The sequence below is a fragment of the Camponotus floridanus genome, unplaced genomic scaffold, assembly GCF_003227725.1.
Source record: "Camponotus floridanus strain SB8 unplaced genomic scaffold, Cflo_v7.5 scaffold45, whole genome shotgun sequence".
Taxonomy (NCBI): Eukaryota; Metazoa; Arthropoda; class Insecta; order Hymenoptera; family Formicidae; genus Camponotus; species Camponotus floridanus.
The window spans coordinates 497,082-511,786 of record NW_020229603.1 but is presented as its reverse complement, the minus strand read 5'-3'; the positions used below and the strand labels follow the sequence as shown (position 1 = coordinate 511,786).

Here is a 14,705-nt window from a genome sequence, read left to right as displayed (position 1 = left end):
GTACTTCAAGTTGTGGCCATAGCTTTCACAAAGAAGAAAGGCAAAATAATCTCTCGAGGGGATAGACAGATAAAATAAATTATTAACTTACGAATAATACCCGCCAATAACATTTAATAATGAAATAAATTATTAAAATACAATGTATTACGAAAATAAAATGTAATGTAAATGAAATAAAATATACTGTCCGGGGATAGAAATAAAAACACAATAGTAAACGTTCCGTTACCTGATCAGTTTATTGTTCTTAACAGACGTCGATGAAATTCGCACAGGACTAATTTGCGTTTTCTTATTTAGGTTCAGTCTTCACAGACCACTGCGTTTGCCGTATTCGTGACTACATTAATACAAAATATATTTTATTATAATTTATATAGTTAATTATGAATTAATCATCATAATAATATTTATAGCTTCTTTTACGCTGGTGGTCACGAGAAACTCGGCATTTGTCTCGTTTTCCGTTCGGTTCTCGTATTTTAAGGAGAAAGAGAAGGAAGTTTCCGCGCGGTGTCGACTTGAAAAATCAAGATTGATTAACCGCTATCAAAGTTGATTTTCAAATTGTCGACGGTCCACGGGTAGACGGGATGATCGGGATAGGGAAACATGGGATTTTGGCCTAAATAGACATATTTACACGAAAGGCCGAAAGGACAATTTCTTTTCGCGCGATAAGCGTATTCCAAGAGGTAATTTCGTTAATTCGACTTTAACTTGAATTTCGAGAGGGATGGTGAACTTCACGCGAACGGCTCGGGGATGAACGCCGATTTGCAGACCACCGTTCTACAGAAGATTGTTTTTTTTCATACCCATTCACGAAGAATTGGTTATCCTAATATTTAGTTCTATAAAGCGCTACTATTCTAAAATTTAATGCAATTTATGTCAATATTTTTAATGTGTGTGTGTGTGTGTGTGTGTGTGTATGTGTGTATGAGTGTGTCAATTGTTCTGTGTTACATATCTGTATAAGATCTGCACTTCTTCGACTTACTCAAAAAGTACCACTTCAAGAGATGACGCGTATAGGCGCTACATTCGACATTAAATAAATATAGAATCGATGAAAAAATATATTATTAAAAAGTAGATACGAATATAAGGGGCAAGGGCTTGGTACTGTTCTTTCGACGAATTGTAATACATTGCGTAAATAATGTCTATCGCGTCCATACCCTGCACACTCCACAGTTTCTATCGATTCGCTTTTATATCTTATAAGACTTTCACATAATTATTATTTGAAAAACATTATGTTAAAAACTTTTGTATTATAAATCTCTAGAATGCACGACAACGTTCGCATCCGGTGACGCTACACGAACTTTACACCATCGATTTTTTTTCCGCGATCGATAGTTAATATATATCCCGAATACAAAATTAAACTGCATAATTTAGAACATGCATATACATATTATTTATGTATTTTTTTTGTATTTAAATATACCTCTCTCTTGTGTTTTATCGCGTGACCAATCTCATCTTCACAACTTCTTTCTCATTCTCCTCCTCATACACACACATATCATTTTTTTTCACTCTATCTCACTCATTTTCTTTCGTTCTCTTATTTCAAAATGTTACGCGTTCTTAGCACAGTTTTATAATAATTAATTGAACCTCTCCGAATTCGTATTAACCAACAAATGCCTCACGCAACTGAAACATCTGTAAAATATGAGATCATATATCTGCCAAGAAACACGCTTCCATATCTTCTGGTGCGCAGTACCACAAGAATTCGCGAGCGTGTTCCTCGGCCCTCAACATTGAGAATCCTTATACTAATCGTATTATACTTCTTAGATTCATTAGTGTTATATATGCTGTTTCTCTCCTACTTTATATTGCAGGGAGAATTCGCGTCGCGTTTTGGTTTTTCGCGAATTGTAAGAAAAATTTTGCAAACAAGACACAAGACACCTCTACGAAAAAACATATGTCTTTTTTCTTGTCTCGTTCAATTTTGAACACCTTGGATTCGGGAATAACCATGAATCTCAACACTATTGTTTCCAAACAATCTTCCAAACAGTCTGACACAGCCTTACAGCTAATGAACGGAATACGCGGACGCTTCATACCTCTCTCCTCTCCCTTATTTTGGCCGAGTCTTCTCTTTTGTCATCGTCGTCGTCGTCGTCGTCATCGTCAGGCGACAAAGTCGTGTGGTAGACAGTCGCGGTTGACTTTGTCGCGCATTCTCTTCAGGGAAATGAATAAACAAAAGAGACGGTCGATACGCATAATGCGTATCAAAAAAAAAACGAAAAAAAAATAGAAGAGGAGAAAATCACATGTAACTTCTGTCGCATCTTTCTCTCTCTCCCATGCACGCACGCATACATACACACACGTACGTACATACATACATACACGCGCGCTCATGACATGCATATGTGGAAAGATCAAACTTTGTATTCCTCTTATATATTGCTAATTCTCATTACGATATAACTATATTGTAATTCGCGACAGCTTATCTATCCACTTTCTTTCTCTCGCATCCAAATGATGCATATAATGCAGCATTATGCATACATACGCGTGAACAATCACGTTTTTCTCTTCTTCTTACGGAATAACTTTGCGAATGACGATATCTTCGCGCACGATTAGTAATCTAGTCATGCGCGCCATGTTTGTGCAAACGTGGACATGTAGAAAATGAAAAGAAAAAAAAGAATAAAAATGGGAAAAACAAATATATGCTTCTTTGATCGTCTAGACATATTTATCGCTGAAAATCTTAAATAAAAGAGAAACGAAAGTAGTTTGGTCTTTGGGGAAGTCTAGACCACAAGATGGATCCTTTATTACACGACAACTAACATAGTAATGTACGATTGAAACCATCAAAGAGGTTTTCGTTTCCGTGAGGATCGCTGTCGGCGGATATCAACGCCGTGCTACTTTGGACATTATCCGCGTGAGCAGAACATCAAAACGAACGTGAAAAATAAAAATAAAACTTCTTGTACTACAGCGATCCTGTGTTTTTTCTCACGGTGATCATATCTTCTTTGTTATTATTTCGCCGTTAAAAATTGGTCATTCTTGTTACACGGGTCAGCCGACCCAGTGACGTCGCACATACGCTGCGTTGCTTATTAAAACAAATCGCGATCTGAGGATGATTCTCAAGCCGCACAATCTCACCCTTCTTTCCTCTTTTTCTTCTTTCATTCCGTCTTCGCGACAAGACAACCTTCTTCTTTTTCATGCGTGCTCGAATATCGCCCTGCTACTACCGATTGCGCTACAAATCCCATTTGTTGTAACTGCAAAGACATAGACTCCAGCAACCCGACCGTGTCGAGTGGACGTCGCCGCGATTTCCATTGTCGTCACCATTACCATTGTTATCGTTCCCCAGGTGCTTGTTGTTGTTGTTACTGCTGTTACGATGCACCATCACGATATTGTCGGTGACGGGAACAAGGGGTCCACTGGTGACGCAAACGGTCGACAGACGATCGCCGTCAACAACACTGACGGGTCGCCGGCTGTCCTATACTCAAATGTTGCTCGGTTTGCTGCACGGCTCGGCGACTTTGTCGGTGCTGTTGACTCGCTGGCTGCTGCCCTCAGGCGGCGATGGCGAGGCACCGCCGTCCTCCGGCTTGTGCAGCGGCGGTTTCACCCCATTCTGCACGTAGTGGGTCAATCGTGTAGGTAGCGAGCCCGCGTTCAGTTGATAAAACTCGACCAGCTGCAGCAAGTCATAGAACTTGGTCGCCCCCTTATCGAGAGTATATAACCAGCAGTTGCGACGCTCGTCAAAAATCTGAAAGAGAAAATTTGATCAACGTAAAGACTTTAACAACGTTGAAATGTTTAAAAAATATTACAGGATTGTTTTTAAAAAGCATACTTCGAATAATAATTTGTAACAAAATTAAAAAGTTAGATATGAAAAACTATATCAAACTGTTATCAAATATTATTTATCGCATTAAATAACACCGATGATATTGAAAGTAGGATATAAAAGTAGGATATAGTTTAATAAATACAGTTTAATATGGATTTATTCAAAAAAGTTAATCTGCATAGCAAAAAAATCAGGTGAATTTTTTTAATTTTTGTAATTAACTTGCACGTGATATAATTGCAGCAGACTTTAATTGCATTCGACTTTAAAGATCGAAAAAACTTTTCTGCATTTAATCACCGCGAAATGTTCGACTGCAAAAGGATCAATTCTTATCGTTAATTATCGATTAGGATCGCAGATACTTACGGGCTGAATTTGCGCATGAAAGACCTTGTCGTTGTACTTGTAGGTCAGAACGAAGGCTCCCGGATTGCTCTTGCTCTCCCTGACCAGAAACACACTGCAAATATGTAAAACATAATATTTTGAGAATTCGTGGCGAATATTAATGTAGATTCTATCAAATTAATTAATTTAATTCGATTTATTTCACATCAAACTTCTCCCACATCGTGATAACAATTTGAATAGCAATCGAAATAAATGATTGATATTATTATACGACATAGTGTAAGACATTTATAAGGATGCATTATCAAACATACTATCGCGCACATTAATATTGAATGACAATCTTTAAGAGATTTGAATGCCACGTGTATATACAGAAGCCGTAAGAGAAAGAGTTAAAAACTGAAACGAAAGACATTCAAATACAGGCCTAGTCGAAAGATGCAGGAGAGATAGGCTGCTTTTTGTAACATGCAGGTCTGCACCGGGTGTTAGATGTTTGATATCAGGAAGGACATACACAAACGGCTTGTCCAGGATATATCGCGGTATAAATTAGTATAGTCGTAAAAGGCAGCGGGACGAGCGAAACGGTTAAAAAGAAACAGCAGAGACGAGAGAACGAAAGGGAGGGAAGGGATGGAGGTCAGGGGATGTAACGACGAAGACAGGACCGACCGGTCGGTCACGAAGCAGGTTGGGTGCTGCAGCGAGAAAGAGAGAAAAAGAGAGTCGCATCGTAAAACGCTCGCAACGTGGCCACGCGATCGTAAAACTCTGGCGAGTAGAGGAAGCCGTTTCCTTCTTCTTTCCCGGTACTTTTACGCCGAGAAATCTCGCTGCCATCGCCAAGAATAGCATCCTTTCGATAAAATTTTATCAAACATTCATTGCTCCCTTTCAATTAAGATAAACATATGGTATTAACAATCAATGAGATATATTGTAGAACACTTGTAACTGTGTTCGTAAAAAAATATGCATGAAACGATTCGCCATTTTGTAAATCGAGAAAAAAGATTTTTATTTTCATGACTGATCCGTAATATCTTGAAAATTCGTAACCTTTTATTACAGAAAATCGAAAATACTTGCTTGATTACTCGTTTCACTGCAAGAAGCTTTCTTATCTATGCCGCGTAACTTAATTTTTAATTATCTCGCCCTTATTATTCATATACAGCGGCGGTAATGTTTACTAATGTCCGGCATCGCCTTCCATCAACCATGATGCTCGCCCAATAGAATATTCATGCGAGTGAATATTCTGCGTCCGCCAAGCAAGCAGATAACACACCGACACGACGGTAATTTCAGCTACGGAACGGTAATGTCCAAGGACTATCCCGAGTTAGGATAACGATGTTACGGTTCCGTACGATACAAAGGAGCTCGTCCATCGGTAGAATATGGATGGTCTCCTCTATCTCTCGAACTATCCGATCTGGCAATAGAGGGACAAAAGGCTATTAGTAAACAATGTTTGGAGTGGAATCGATTAGAATGTTTTTCACATCTAACGACAACGATGTTTATGAGCACGATACGAGAAAAACTCGCAAATGCTAGGTAAAAGAAGGTATGGGACGGGATTCTCTTCCTCTCTCTTTCTCTCTCCTTCTTTCTCCATTTCTTCCCTTTTCTTCTCTTCTTTTCACCTTTCTCTTCACATTGTCGGGAGAAAGAGAGAAAGAACGAGGAAGAGAATACGACGAGAAGGCGGCGAGGCGAGTACGATCGAGATTATGCAAATTTATGCAAGGGCCCCTGAACGAACGTAAAACCCGGAGACAACTACGTGATCTCCGAGCACTCAATTACCCGGAGCTAAGCGCGACGAGATAGATGGAGAGAGTCGTTAATTAACCATTTATCCGCGATTGCCGACGCTGGTACGACGAATAAAAGATGAGATCGAGGAATACACACATACAACGTACACACAGAGGAAAGATAAGCGGATGGGACAAGCGAAAAACTGTAATAATCGGCAAAATGCCGCTGATCGGGTCGATAGAGAAGATCATCGATGGATGATGATTAACGTCAACTCAATTGCTACATGCAAGACTCATTAGATGAAATCGTTGAGACGCGTTGACAAGTTATTTACTTGAATTGTACAATTTTCAGAATTTCCTTTTTTCACAATTTTCGTCCACAAATATTTTTCATATATTTTATTAACCGTATTTTTTATTTTATGTAAACACTAAGTCTCTCTAGAATTAGTCTTAACGTTTAATTACGCTGTGCAATTTCGCTCCGCTAATATATGTAACGCACCCTGGAGAGCAATGTACCATCTCAAGAGTGACTATGCGAATATAATAATGAAATCTAATTTAGGATATTAATAATTTCTAACGTTTCAAAGGCGTGTCTACACGTGTAAGGCTTGATGGGAATACCGGGTCAATACGGGTTAAATGCGAAGGTCAATGTGGTCGCGGTGACGGATTCGGACAAGGCGGTATAGTTAAAGGCAACGGGAGGCAAAAAAAAAAGAGGGGAAATGAGAGGAGGCGAAAGGAAGAAAAAAATTATGCTCGAATATCTGTTTAAAGAGAATGAAATATGATTCTATAATTATTTATATATATATTTGACATTATAAATAGCGGTTTGTGTGCGTTTGCACGATGATGAATTTCATTTTTTGCTCGTCTTTACTCACATTTTTATATATGAATCGAATCTTGTCTATCATTTATTTTCTCGACGATGAAAAAAATACACATATATTATTATTATTATTAATCAAATTATTATTAATTAAATGCGAAACGTCACGCTTATGCAAACATAAAATCAGTTGGACAACCTCGTTGCCATTGAAATTCAAAGCGTTGCCATTGAAATTCAATGCGTGAGCGACCACAAGCAGATTAGCAAATAATAAGATATTAATAAAAGAAAGAGAAAGACGAGAAGTAAAGGTGGGCGAAAGAAACAAGATGCTCGATAGGAATTCATCGTGATTTACGATCGCTCGTAATAATCGCGAGAGTTACGTAACCGCCGGTCAGGCGTGTCGTTCGCGCCGGCATCTTCGAGGTCATAACTCTCAACCGGGTTCGAAGCGGACCCTCTCTCCGGATGATGACAGTTATCATCGCTAGCATCGATGAGATCGGGATTTTGGGGAGAGGAAAAGGAGCATCTTTACGATACCGCAGTTGTAACCCGCGATGATACTCTATTAATCATCTCGCAGGCGTGATCGAACAACTTGTCGAGAAGAAACAATCTGACTCCGAAAAAACAGCTCTGACATAATTGTTGCTTGAAAAATTTATAGTCTGACATAAATTAAAATAAGACAAGTTTAATGTTTCACTATAAAGATTCGCGTTATTTTTAGAAATTTAAAATAGAATCGCTCTTATACGAAAAATGATAAAAAACATAATCTCTTCTTCTCACTCTATCTTGCTCATTTTTCTAAATTTTGATACTTGATACAAATTAATTCTTCAAGTAAATGTAAAAAAATGTATTTAACTTTTCTACATTAAATATACCTTAAACGATTAAATAAAATTCTTCAAGAATAAAGTTTGAAGATAAATGTAAAAACTTTTCACACTCACTTTGACCATTTAGTTAATATTTTTTCTAGTTCAAAATCAATTAAAACTTACCCGTCGACACTACCGTGATCCCTTATAATGGCCGCTGCGACATCCCTCTTGAGACCGCCGTGGAACCAAGGCTGAAGAACATGTATGCCACCGTCGAGACCATGCAGCCTCATCATAGCACAACCTGGTGGTGTACGCGAGAATGGTCGCCACCTCCGTCGCCAAATCATGCCCTCGTTCTCAGCTATGTCCTTAGCTTCCTTGGGGTCATCAACTATCCTGCCCACACTACCAGTAAAGTCCATCGCCACCCGAGATCGTATCGACTCCTGCAAGGAAGAATCAAGCGTATTTCATATATACTCGTCTCGTTCTCGGAAATTAAGGTTGAACTAACCTTCCGCTTAAATACAAAGTATTATTTATTTAAAATTAATTGAGAAAAAGATGAAATGTCTATATACAGGAAGATGAAAAGATGAAATGTCTATATACAGGTCTATATACAGGATGTTTCTTAATAAATGCGAAAAATTTTAGGAGATGATTCTTTGTCGAAAGGGGTTTTTCATATATTCCTACATCCCCCTCCCTGTGAAATTACACTCCTCCAAAAATGGGGGTAAAAATTAGGTTTTTATTTTTTTCTAAAATTTGAAACAAGTTAAAGAAATGAAATTAGGATATTTTTTACTAGTAAAAAGGTTATTTATTAATATTTCTTTCAGTCTCCCGTATTGTTATAAAGGGATGAAACTAGCAATCTCTATTCAATTTTTGATCAGAACTTTTTAATGGGCTGGAATATGATCATCTAAAAATATGCATTAAAATGTTTGATTTATTTAGAAACTTTTTTATTTCTTTTATTTTTTGCATAAAATCAGTAGTTTTTAAGGAGAAAAATAAAATACGTTATCGTGCACAGCATAATGTTAAATAACATAGGTTTCGAACTTAAAATAAAATTAGAATAAATGTTGGAAAAATTGGAACAAAACCAAAATTATAATAAAAATCTAAAAAGTAAAAACCTATAATGATTTTTGGAGGCGTGTAACTCCACAGGGAGGGATGTAGGAGTTATGTTTATAAGGAAAACCTCCCTTAATTTTCGACAAAGAATCATTTAAAATTTTTCGCATTTATTAAGAAGCATCCTGTATATCATAGAAAAATTTTGACTTAGAAAAAGAACTATATAGTTCTTTCGGCTTAATGAATACGCGGATATATAATGTTTCGGTCAAAAATGCGCATCTAAATTTTGTTACGCTCAATGATTCTAGGATAAATACATCTATCTATAACTCAAGTATAAATGTGAGTTTGAGCGTTTTGACGTTCATCTCTGGTAAAAGCGGAAGCCCGTTTACGAACGGGTGCGATGAAGAGAGAGCCGTTTCCGGGTCGCCATCGAACACTTTTATTTGGGATTAGAAACGCGAGTAGTTTTCAGTCCAGTAAATAACTCGTTTTGCAGAAATGTGGGAGAAAAAGAGAGGGAAAGAGGCGAATTCTCTTCCTGCTTCCCTCTCTTTTTTAGTGACCCACGGCGAACAAACTACGCCCCACAAATCTCTCGTGAAATTATGGCTCGGATGCGATACAGCTGGTAAAAATCGCGGACGATAACTCATAGCCGCCTGCGTTCCGGCAATAATTCTATCCGCGGACTTTTCTTTCCGCAAATCGTGATTCGGCAATCGACGATAAAGAACATTGAAATGAACCTCGATATCATACGAGATGATAAACTTTATAATTTAGAGCGCCTTAATTTAGTGCAATTCTGACGTATTGTGTATATGCTAAATCCACAGTTTCATGAAAATGTATCCTAAAATCAAACTCACAGTTTAAGTATTAGAAATTGTGGTTCAAATATCTGCAAAATACTTGGATACATATTGATTAGAGTGATAAATACATGCCTATATATTTCAAATAAATTCGAAATATATTCAAAACGCAAAGGTACCGAAAGACCGGTGTTTGAGCTATATTCCGAAGAATAATTTGAACCGTCATACGAGTAAGCCTCTTTCGCTCTTTAGATTCCTGATAACGAGCAAAAAACCAGAGCGCACGTAGTGGATTAGTCGGTTGTTAAAATAAATAGACGCTCGCGGCGCAAGTACGTCCGGAAAGGGAATTACGGGAAAGAGAGAGAAAGATAGAGAGAGAGGAAAGAGAGAGAGAGAGAGAGAGAGAGAAAGGGCTCGGAGTTTCTCATCAGCGAATTATCGTGGAGCGAGAATTCGAGGGTGCTTTCGAGAACCCTGCCGGAAACCAGAAAAGCCGGTGTGGCGCTATACACCCGTAACGTAGCCGCGATCAATGTTCAACTAGGCTCTTTCCAGTTTCGGCTTACTTCCCTCTTGCTCTCTGAAGAGGGAAATAGAGGAAGATTCTCGTGATGGGCTTTCCTAGCATGGCCTTGACATCGCTGCTAAGGCCTGTCATGACCCGATATTACGGCGATTTAGAAATTATTCTCTAGCATACGAGAAAAATAACATTCTATTTTGAGAAATATTTCTACGTTATTATATTTATTTTTTATAATTTAACGGTAATTGCACTAACTTTCTGAAAGTATGTAGAAATTTTTGAAATTGTCTATATTTCTTTTTTTATATTTGTCTATCATCACGTCTTCTCAAAATGGATTTTATTCTAGAACGATTTCTGATGAAATATGACTCGCTTGCATTATTAAGTTTAAAGAGTGATAAAAAGGAGATAAAGATATTATAGGTATAATGAGAAATTATTAACAACGTCTATCGGTAGAGTTTCTGCAGGTAAATTAATTTTTAAACGATGCATCGAGTAACAAGGTGACGTGACGAGCGTAGCCGAGACCAATCTAAGTCCGGCCATGTGTATATAATATTTTAAGGGATGTCCGATGAGCGAAGTTAACACGCTGCGGGCTTCCTGGGTTTCGAGAGAGTTTACAACTTCCGGCCTAACTTCGTCGGTTTGAACATATACAGTGAAGAAAGCGCGCGAGAGAAAGAGGAAGAGAGTCAGAGAGAGAGAGAGAGAGAGAGCTTTCTCGCTCGACCAGGCTTCCTCATCGTATTTTATCGTTATTACAAGCTCCTTCGAAGTTTACGACTCTGTGCTGCGGATAACGTTCTCCATCTCCTTTTCCTTCATCAACCCTCTCGTCGTTCGATCAACTTCCATCCCGCTTCGCGAAAGCGCTAGCCGTCGAAAAATGACACGTCCAGGTTGCAGCACCATTACTATCATTATCTTGCGCCGCGTTTCTTCTCATAAAGAAATTTTGTTACATTCGCTTATAGAAAGTCCACATCGTAATTTTACGTCAACGAGACATAAAAATCGCCGTTAATATACGTTAAAATTTCTTCGTATGACTGGATATTTCGACGACAAATATCTCTAATTAAATCTAAATTCTATTGAAATTCGTTTGAAGTTGATGAGATAAAATTTTACATTTTAAATATATCCCATCACATGTAATATTATTAGCGACAAAGCTAAAGTGGCGTTCCTTTGCAGAATTGTCATGAAAAAGAAAAAAGAATTTACACTTATTATAATATAAAACAATAAAAACAACGCAATATATAATTTTATAATCTGTGCCAAAAACGATAAGACAGCTAGAATGAGGTGATTATTAAATACCTCAGCTTATTAGATTTCATTTATTTGATTCGCTCCATTTCCAAAATTCTCGACTACGTTTTTCCTTAGAGACAACGTATCGCTATCTCGCGAAATCGCCAGCGTTCGATGCGTAAATATTCGCATTCACCTATCACTCCATCGCCTCGCGCATTATTTCGCTTTATGATATTTTAAATTGTCGCTGATATAACGATGATATTATGAAATTTCGAGGTGATATCGCAACAACATAACACGCGCATATATGTGTAGGTGAGTCCTTCTGAATACCGTTTGTGTGCGCCACTAGCGATTGGATTTCCCTTCGCTCTCTCCTTCGAAAGTTCCGTTCCCGCGGCATTTCGCGACTCCCTCGTTATCGTGGATGCCTAACGTTGTTTTACGACCGATAAAAGCATCCCTCCCTTGTCTGCCGGTATCGTTTTACTCAAAGCTGGCTGGTTGCTAGTTATCGCGTAGTGTCTGTCAAACACTAGGCGCATGATAAGTCATTGAATTCACGAATAAATTTTGTACAAATTACGCCCAAGTATAAACAACATATGCACAAAGTAATTTTATAAAAATAAAAGGATGAAAATCTCCCTCGAGTATTGCAAATAATTTTGACATAAACTTTTAATTTTGCGATGTAGTAAAAAAAGATACTGTGAGAATCTGTATTTAGTTTTTTATTTTGAATATTTTAAACAAATGTTTGATCGATCCTTTTTTTTCATCATTAGATTATTTATAAAGTTGCCAGTCTCTATGCGATACTAAAGTTGCATTTTTTCAACTTGCAATTTTGATCGCTTAGAAAAACAGCCCGGTTAAAAACGCATCAACCGATCAATAGTCATTCCTTTGGATGTTACTAGGTTACTATCTCGCCTCGTGACCGAGCGATAGCATAATGCGAGAGATCGCTCTCGAGAACCGATAAGCGATTACGAAGAAATAAGATTGATGAATGATATACAAGAATAAAAATAAAAAAAATCGAATCGATTAAAATGAGATTTGTGATATCGGAGCATTTCAGCAGATATTTTGATACATGAAATAATTTCGTTTGTATGCGTGACAATATTATCGGACAAAAATGCTTCCGTGAATGTCGAGAGTTCCTCTGAAGAGTAACGCGGGGGTCAAGCACGGTCGAGGTAGAGAAAAGGGGGAGGAAGTGGGAGAAGTTGCACCTGGAGACCCGACTGGCAGTCACTATTATCGATCCGACTCACGCGGTATCGATTCCAGGTGACCAGACCCTATCGTTATCAGCCACGTGGATACATTGGTTGCACAAGCAAAGAGATAAAAAAGATGCCTTCGAAACGGAACATACGCGCGAGAAACTTTCGCGTCGATTTCCATTAAACATATTTACTCAGAAAACACTGGCACCGCGAGACACGTCGGGAAGGGCTTTATCGAGGTTGGATATGCTATTTCCGGTAGTATACCGCGGGAGAGGTTTTTATCGCTACGTCACCCTCCCCCCTCGTCTCATCGAGCGCCGCCAGAGACAGCTAATATTTTGTAGAAATAAAGAGAAGCCACAACACAACGCTTCCACGTTTATTTATAGAAACTTAATCCGACAGTATTCTTCTATGTTTGCATTATAATGGTTTTTAACTTGATATTTTACACGATTGGAAATTTTCCATTTGTGATGTTTCCGACAGTTTGTTCTCAATTTGTAAATGGAGATATCTGTGTCGAAAGAAAATATATGTATGATTTTTAAAAAATAATAAAATATTGTTTCGCGATGGGAAAAACTATTTGCTTTAAAATTTAACGAGATTTAGAAGAATTCTATCATGAAACAATACACGATATCTCTTTTCTATGTATACATCTTAAAGATTAATTTTATATAATTCAAATAAATTAGTTTTATACATATAAAGAGGGAGAAAGAGAAAAAGGGAGAATAAAATATTTCTTTAGATTTTTTAAAAAATTTTTAAGTGCAAAAACACTCGCAGTTTTCTTGACATTTTATGAGAATAAAATATATTTATTCCTTGCGCAAGAGAAATAAGTTTCTACGAAAAGAATTTCCTCGAAGAATCACGATAAAGTTCCACTAATTTATCGATCGAATTTGCAAAATTTGTTTGTATTTAATGGCAAACAGCAGCGATAGCGAGGAAATTCGTGAGATGGGGTTGACAACCCCTGATAAGCCTGTTGCTAAGCGCTCATCAACTGTCCCTGTGCAGGGTCGAATAGCCAAGAAACGAACGAACGAACATGGGGCCTGCCTCGCTTCGCACCGATCGACGCTATTGCGCATGCCACTCTTTGTTCTCCTCACCCCCATATTATACGATGCCCCTTCCCTACCTTACCCTCCTTTATGTCTTTACCCTGCACCCCTGCTCGTCCGCGTGCTCCGATACGAGTCAAAATCCCCGGAGTCTCCCAATAGTGAAAAAAAGAAGATGCTGACAGATATGCATTGGAGATTTTAATTAATATTACAATCAATATAATATTTATAAATCTTACCATCTTAATCATATTTTTTCTCTTCATGAGATTTTATTTTTAGGGAACTCGATAGAATTTGGAGCAAAAAAGAAATCTTAATGAGTTTTTTCGTTCGTGTAGCCGATATCGTCATGTAAAGGGTCAGCACTATCCTTGAAAGTTATAGCCGATGTATTGGAAACTATTAGGGAAAAGTATTTTTCATAAAAAAGTTTCGTAATAAAAAAGTACTCTAAAAGGATGCTCGCAAATTAAGAAAGTTTTTGTCCATCAGAGGCGGTTTTATCTTTTAAACTCGAACATTAACACGAACGAAAAATGTCGACAGTATTTTATTACGTAAGCTACTCCAAGTTCCGTCAAAACTGGAGAACATCGTCGGAAACTATTTGCGATGAAAGAAAAAAATACGACGAAGTGACAGTACGAAAAAAAATGTCACGAGTACGAGATTACTTGGAATAATTGATCCGGTCCGAGGAGAGACGAGAGACTCAAAGCTAGGTAACGTCCGACATCGGCCATAGCTAGCTTACGACATCCCCGCGCAGGGATGTTACACAACAGGCCGGCAGCAACGAGAGCCGCAGTCATACGACTGCACAATGACGCACGTAGAGCAACTCGGTATTAATTGTCCGAGGTTATCGGACAAAGGCGAATTTATACTGTCACAATGCCGTCGTCGGTGCACGTCTTCGTCGTCGTCGTCGTCAGTGCAG

The 14,705-nt window shown here is 38.0% G+C and overlaps 1 protein-coding gene across 5 annotated transcripts in view; it reads right to left on the bottom strand.

Moving 5' to 3' along the window:
- Nucleotides 1-2,455: 2,455 nt before the first annotated feature.
- Nucleotides 2,456-14,705, bottom strand: part of LOC105249330 (growth factor receptor-bound protein 14) — a 235,572-nt gene continuing 223,322 nt past the window's right edge. For 4 of the 5 annotated variants that reach the window (XM_011254705.2, XM_011254707.3, XM_011254708.3 and 1 more), the window contains 3 exons: nucleotides 7,888-8,156; nucleotides 4,259-4,352; nucleotides 3,533-3,802 (listed from right to left, as the gene is read on the bottom strand). In XM_011254705.2, the coding sequence (XP_011253007.2) occupies nucleotides 3,533-3,802; nucleotides 4,259-4,352; nucleotides 7,888-8,156 (633 nt within the window). Of the gene's footprint in view, nucleotides 3,803-4,258; nucleotides 4,353-7,887; nucleotides 8,157-14,705 lie in introns of all 5 variants that reach the window. The other variant, XM_011254704.2, reaches the window with a different exon arrangement.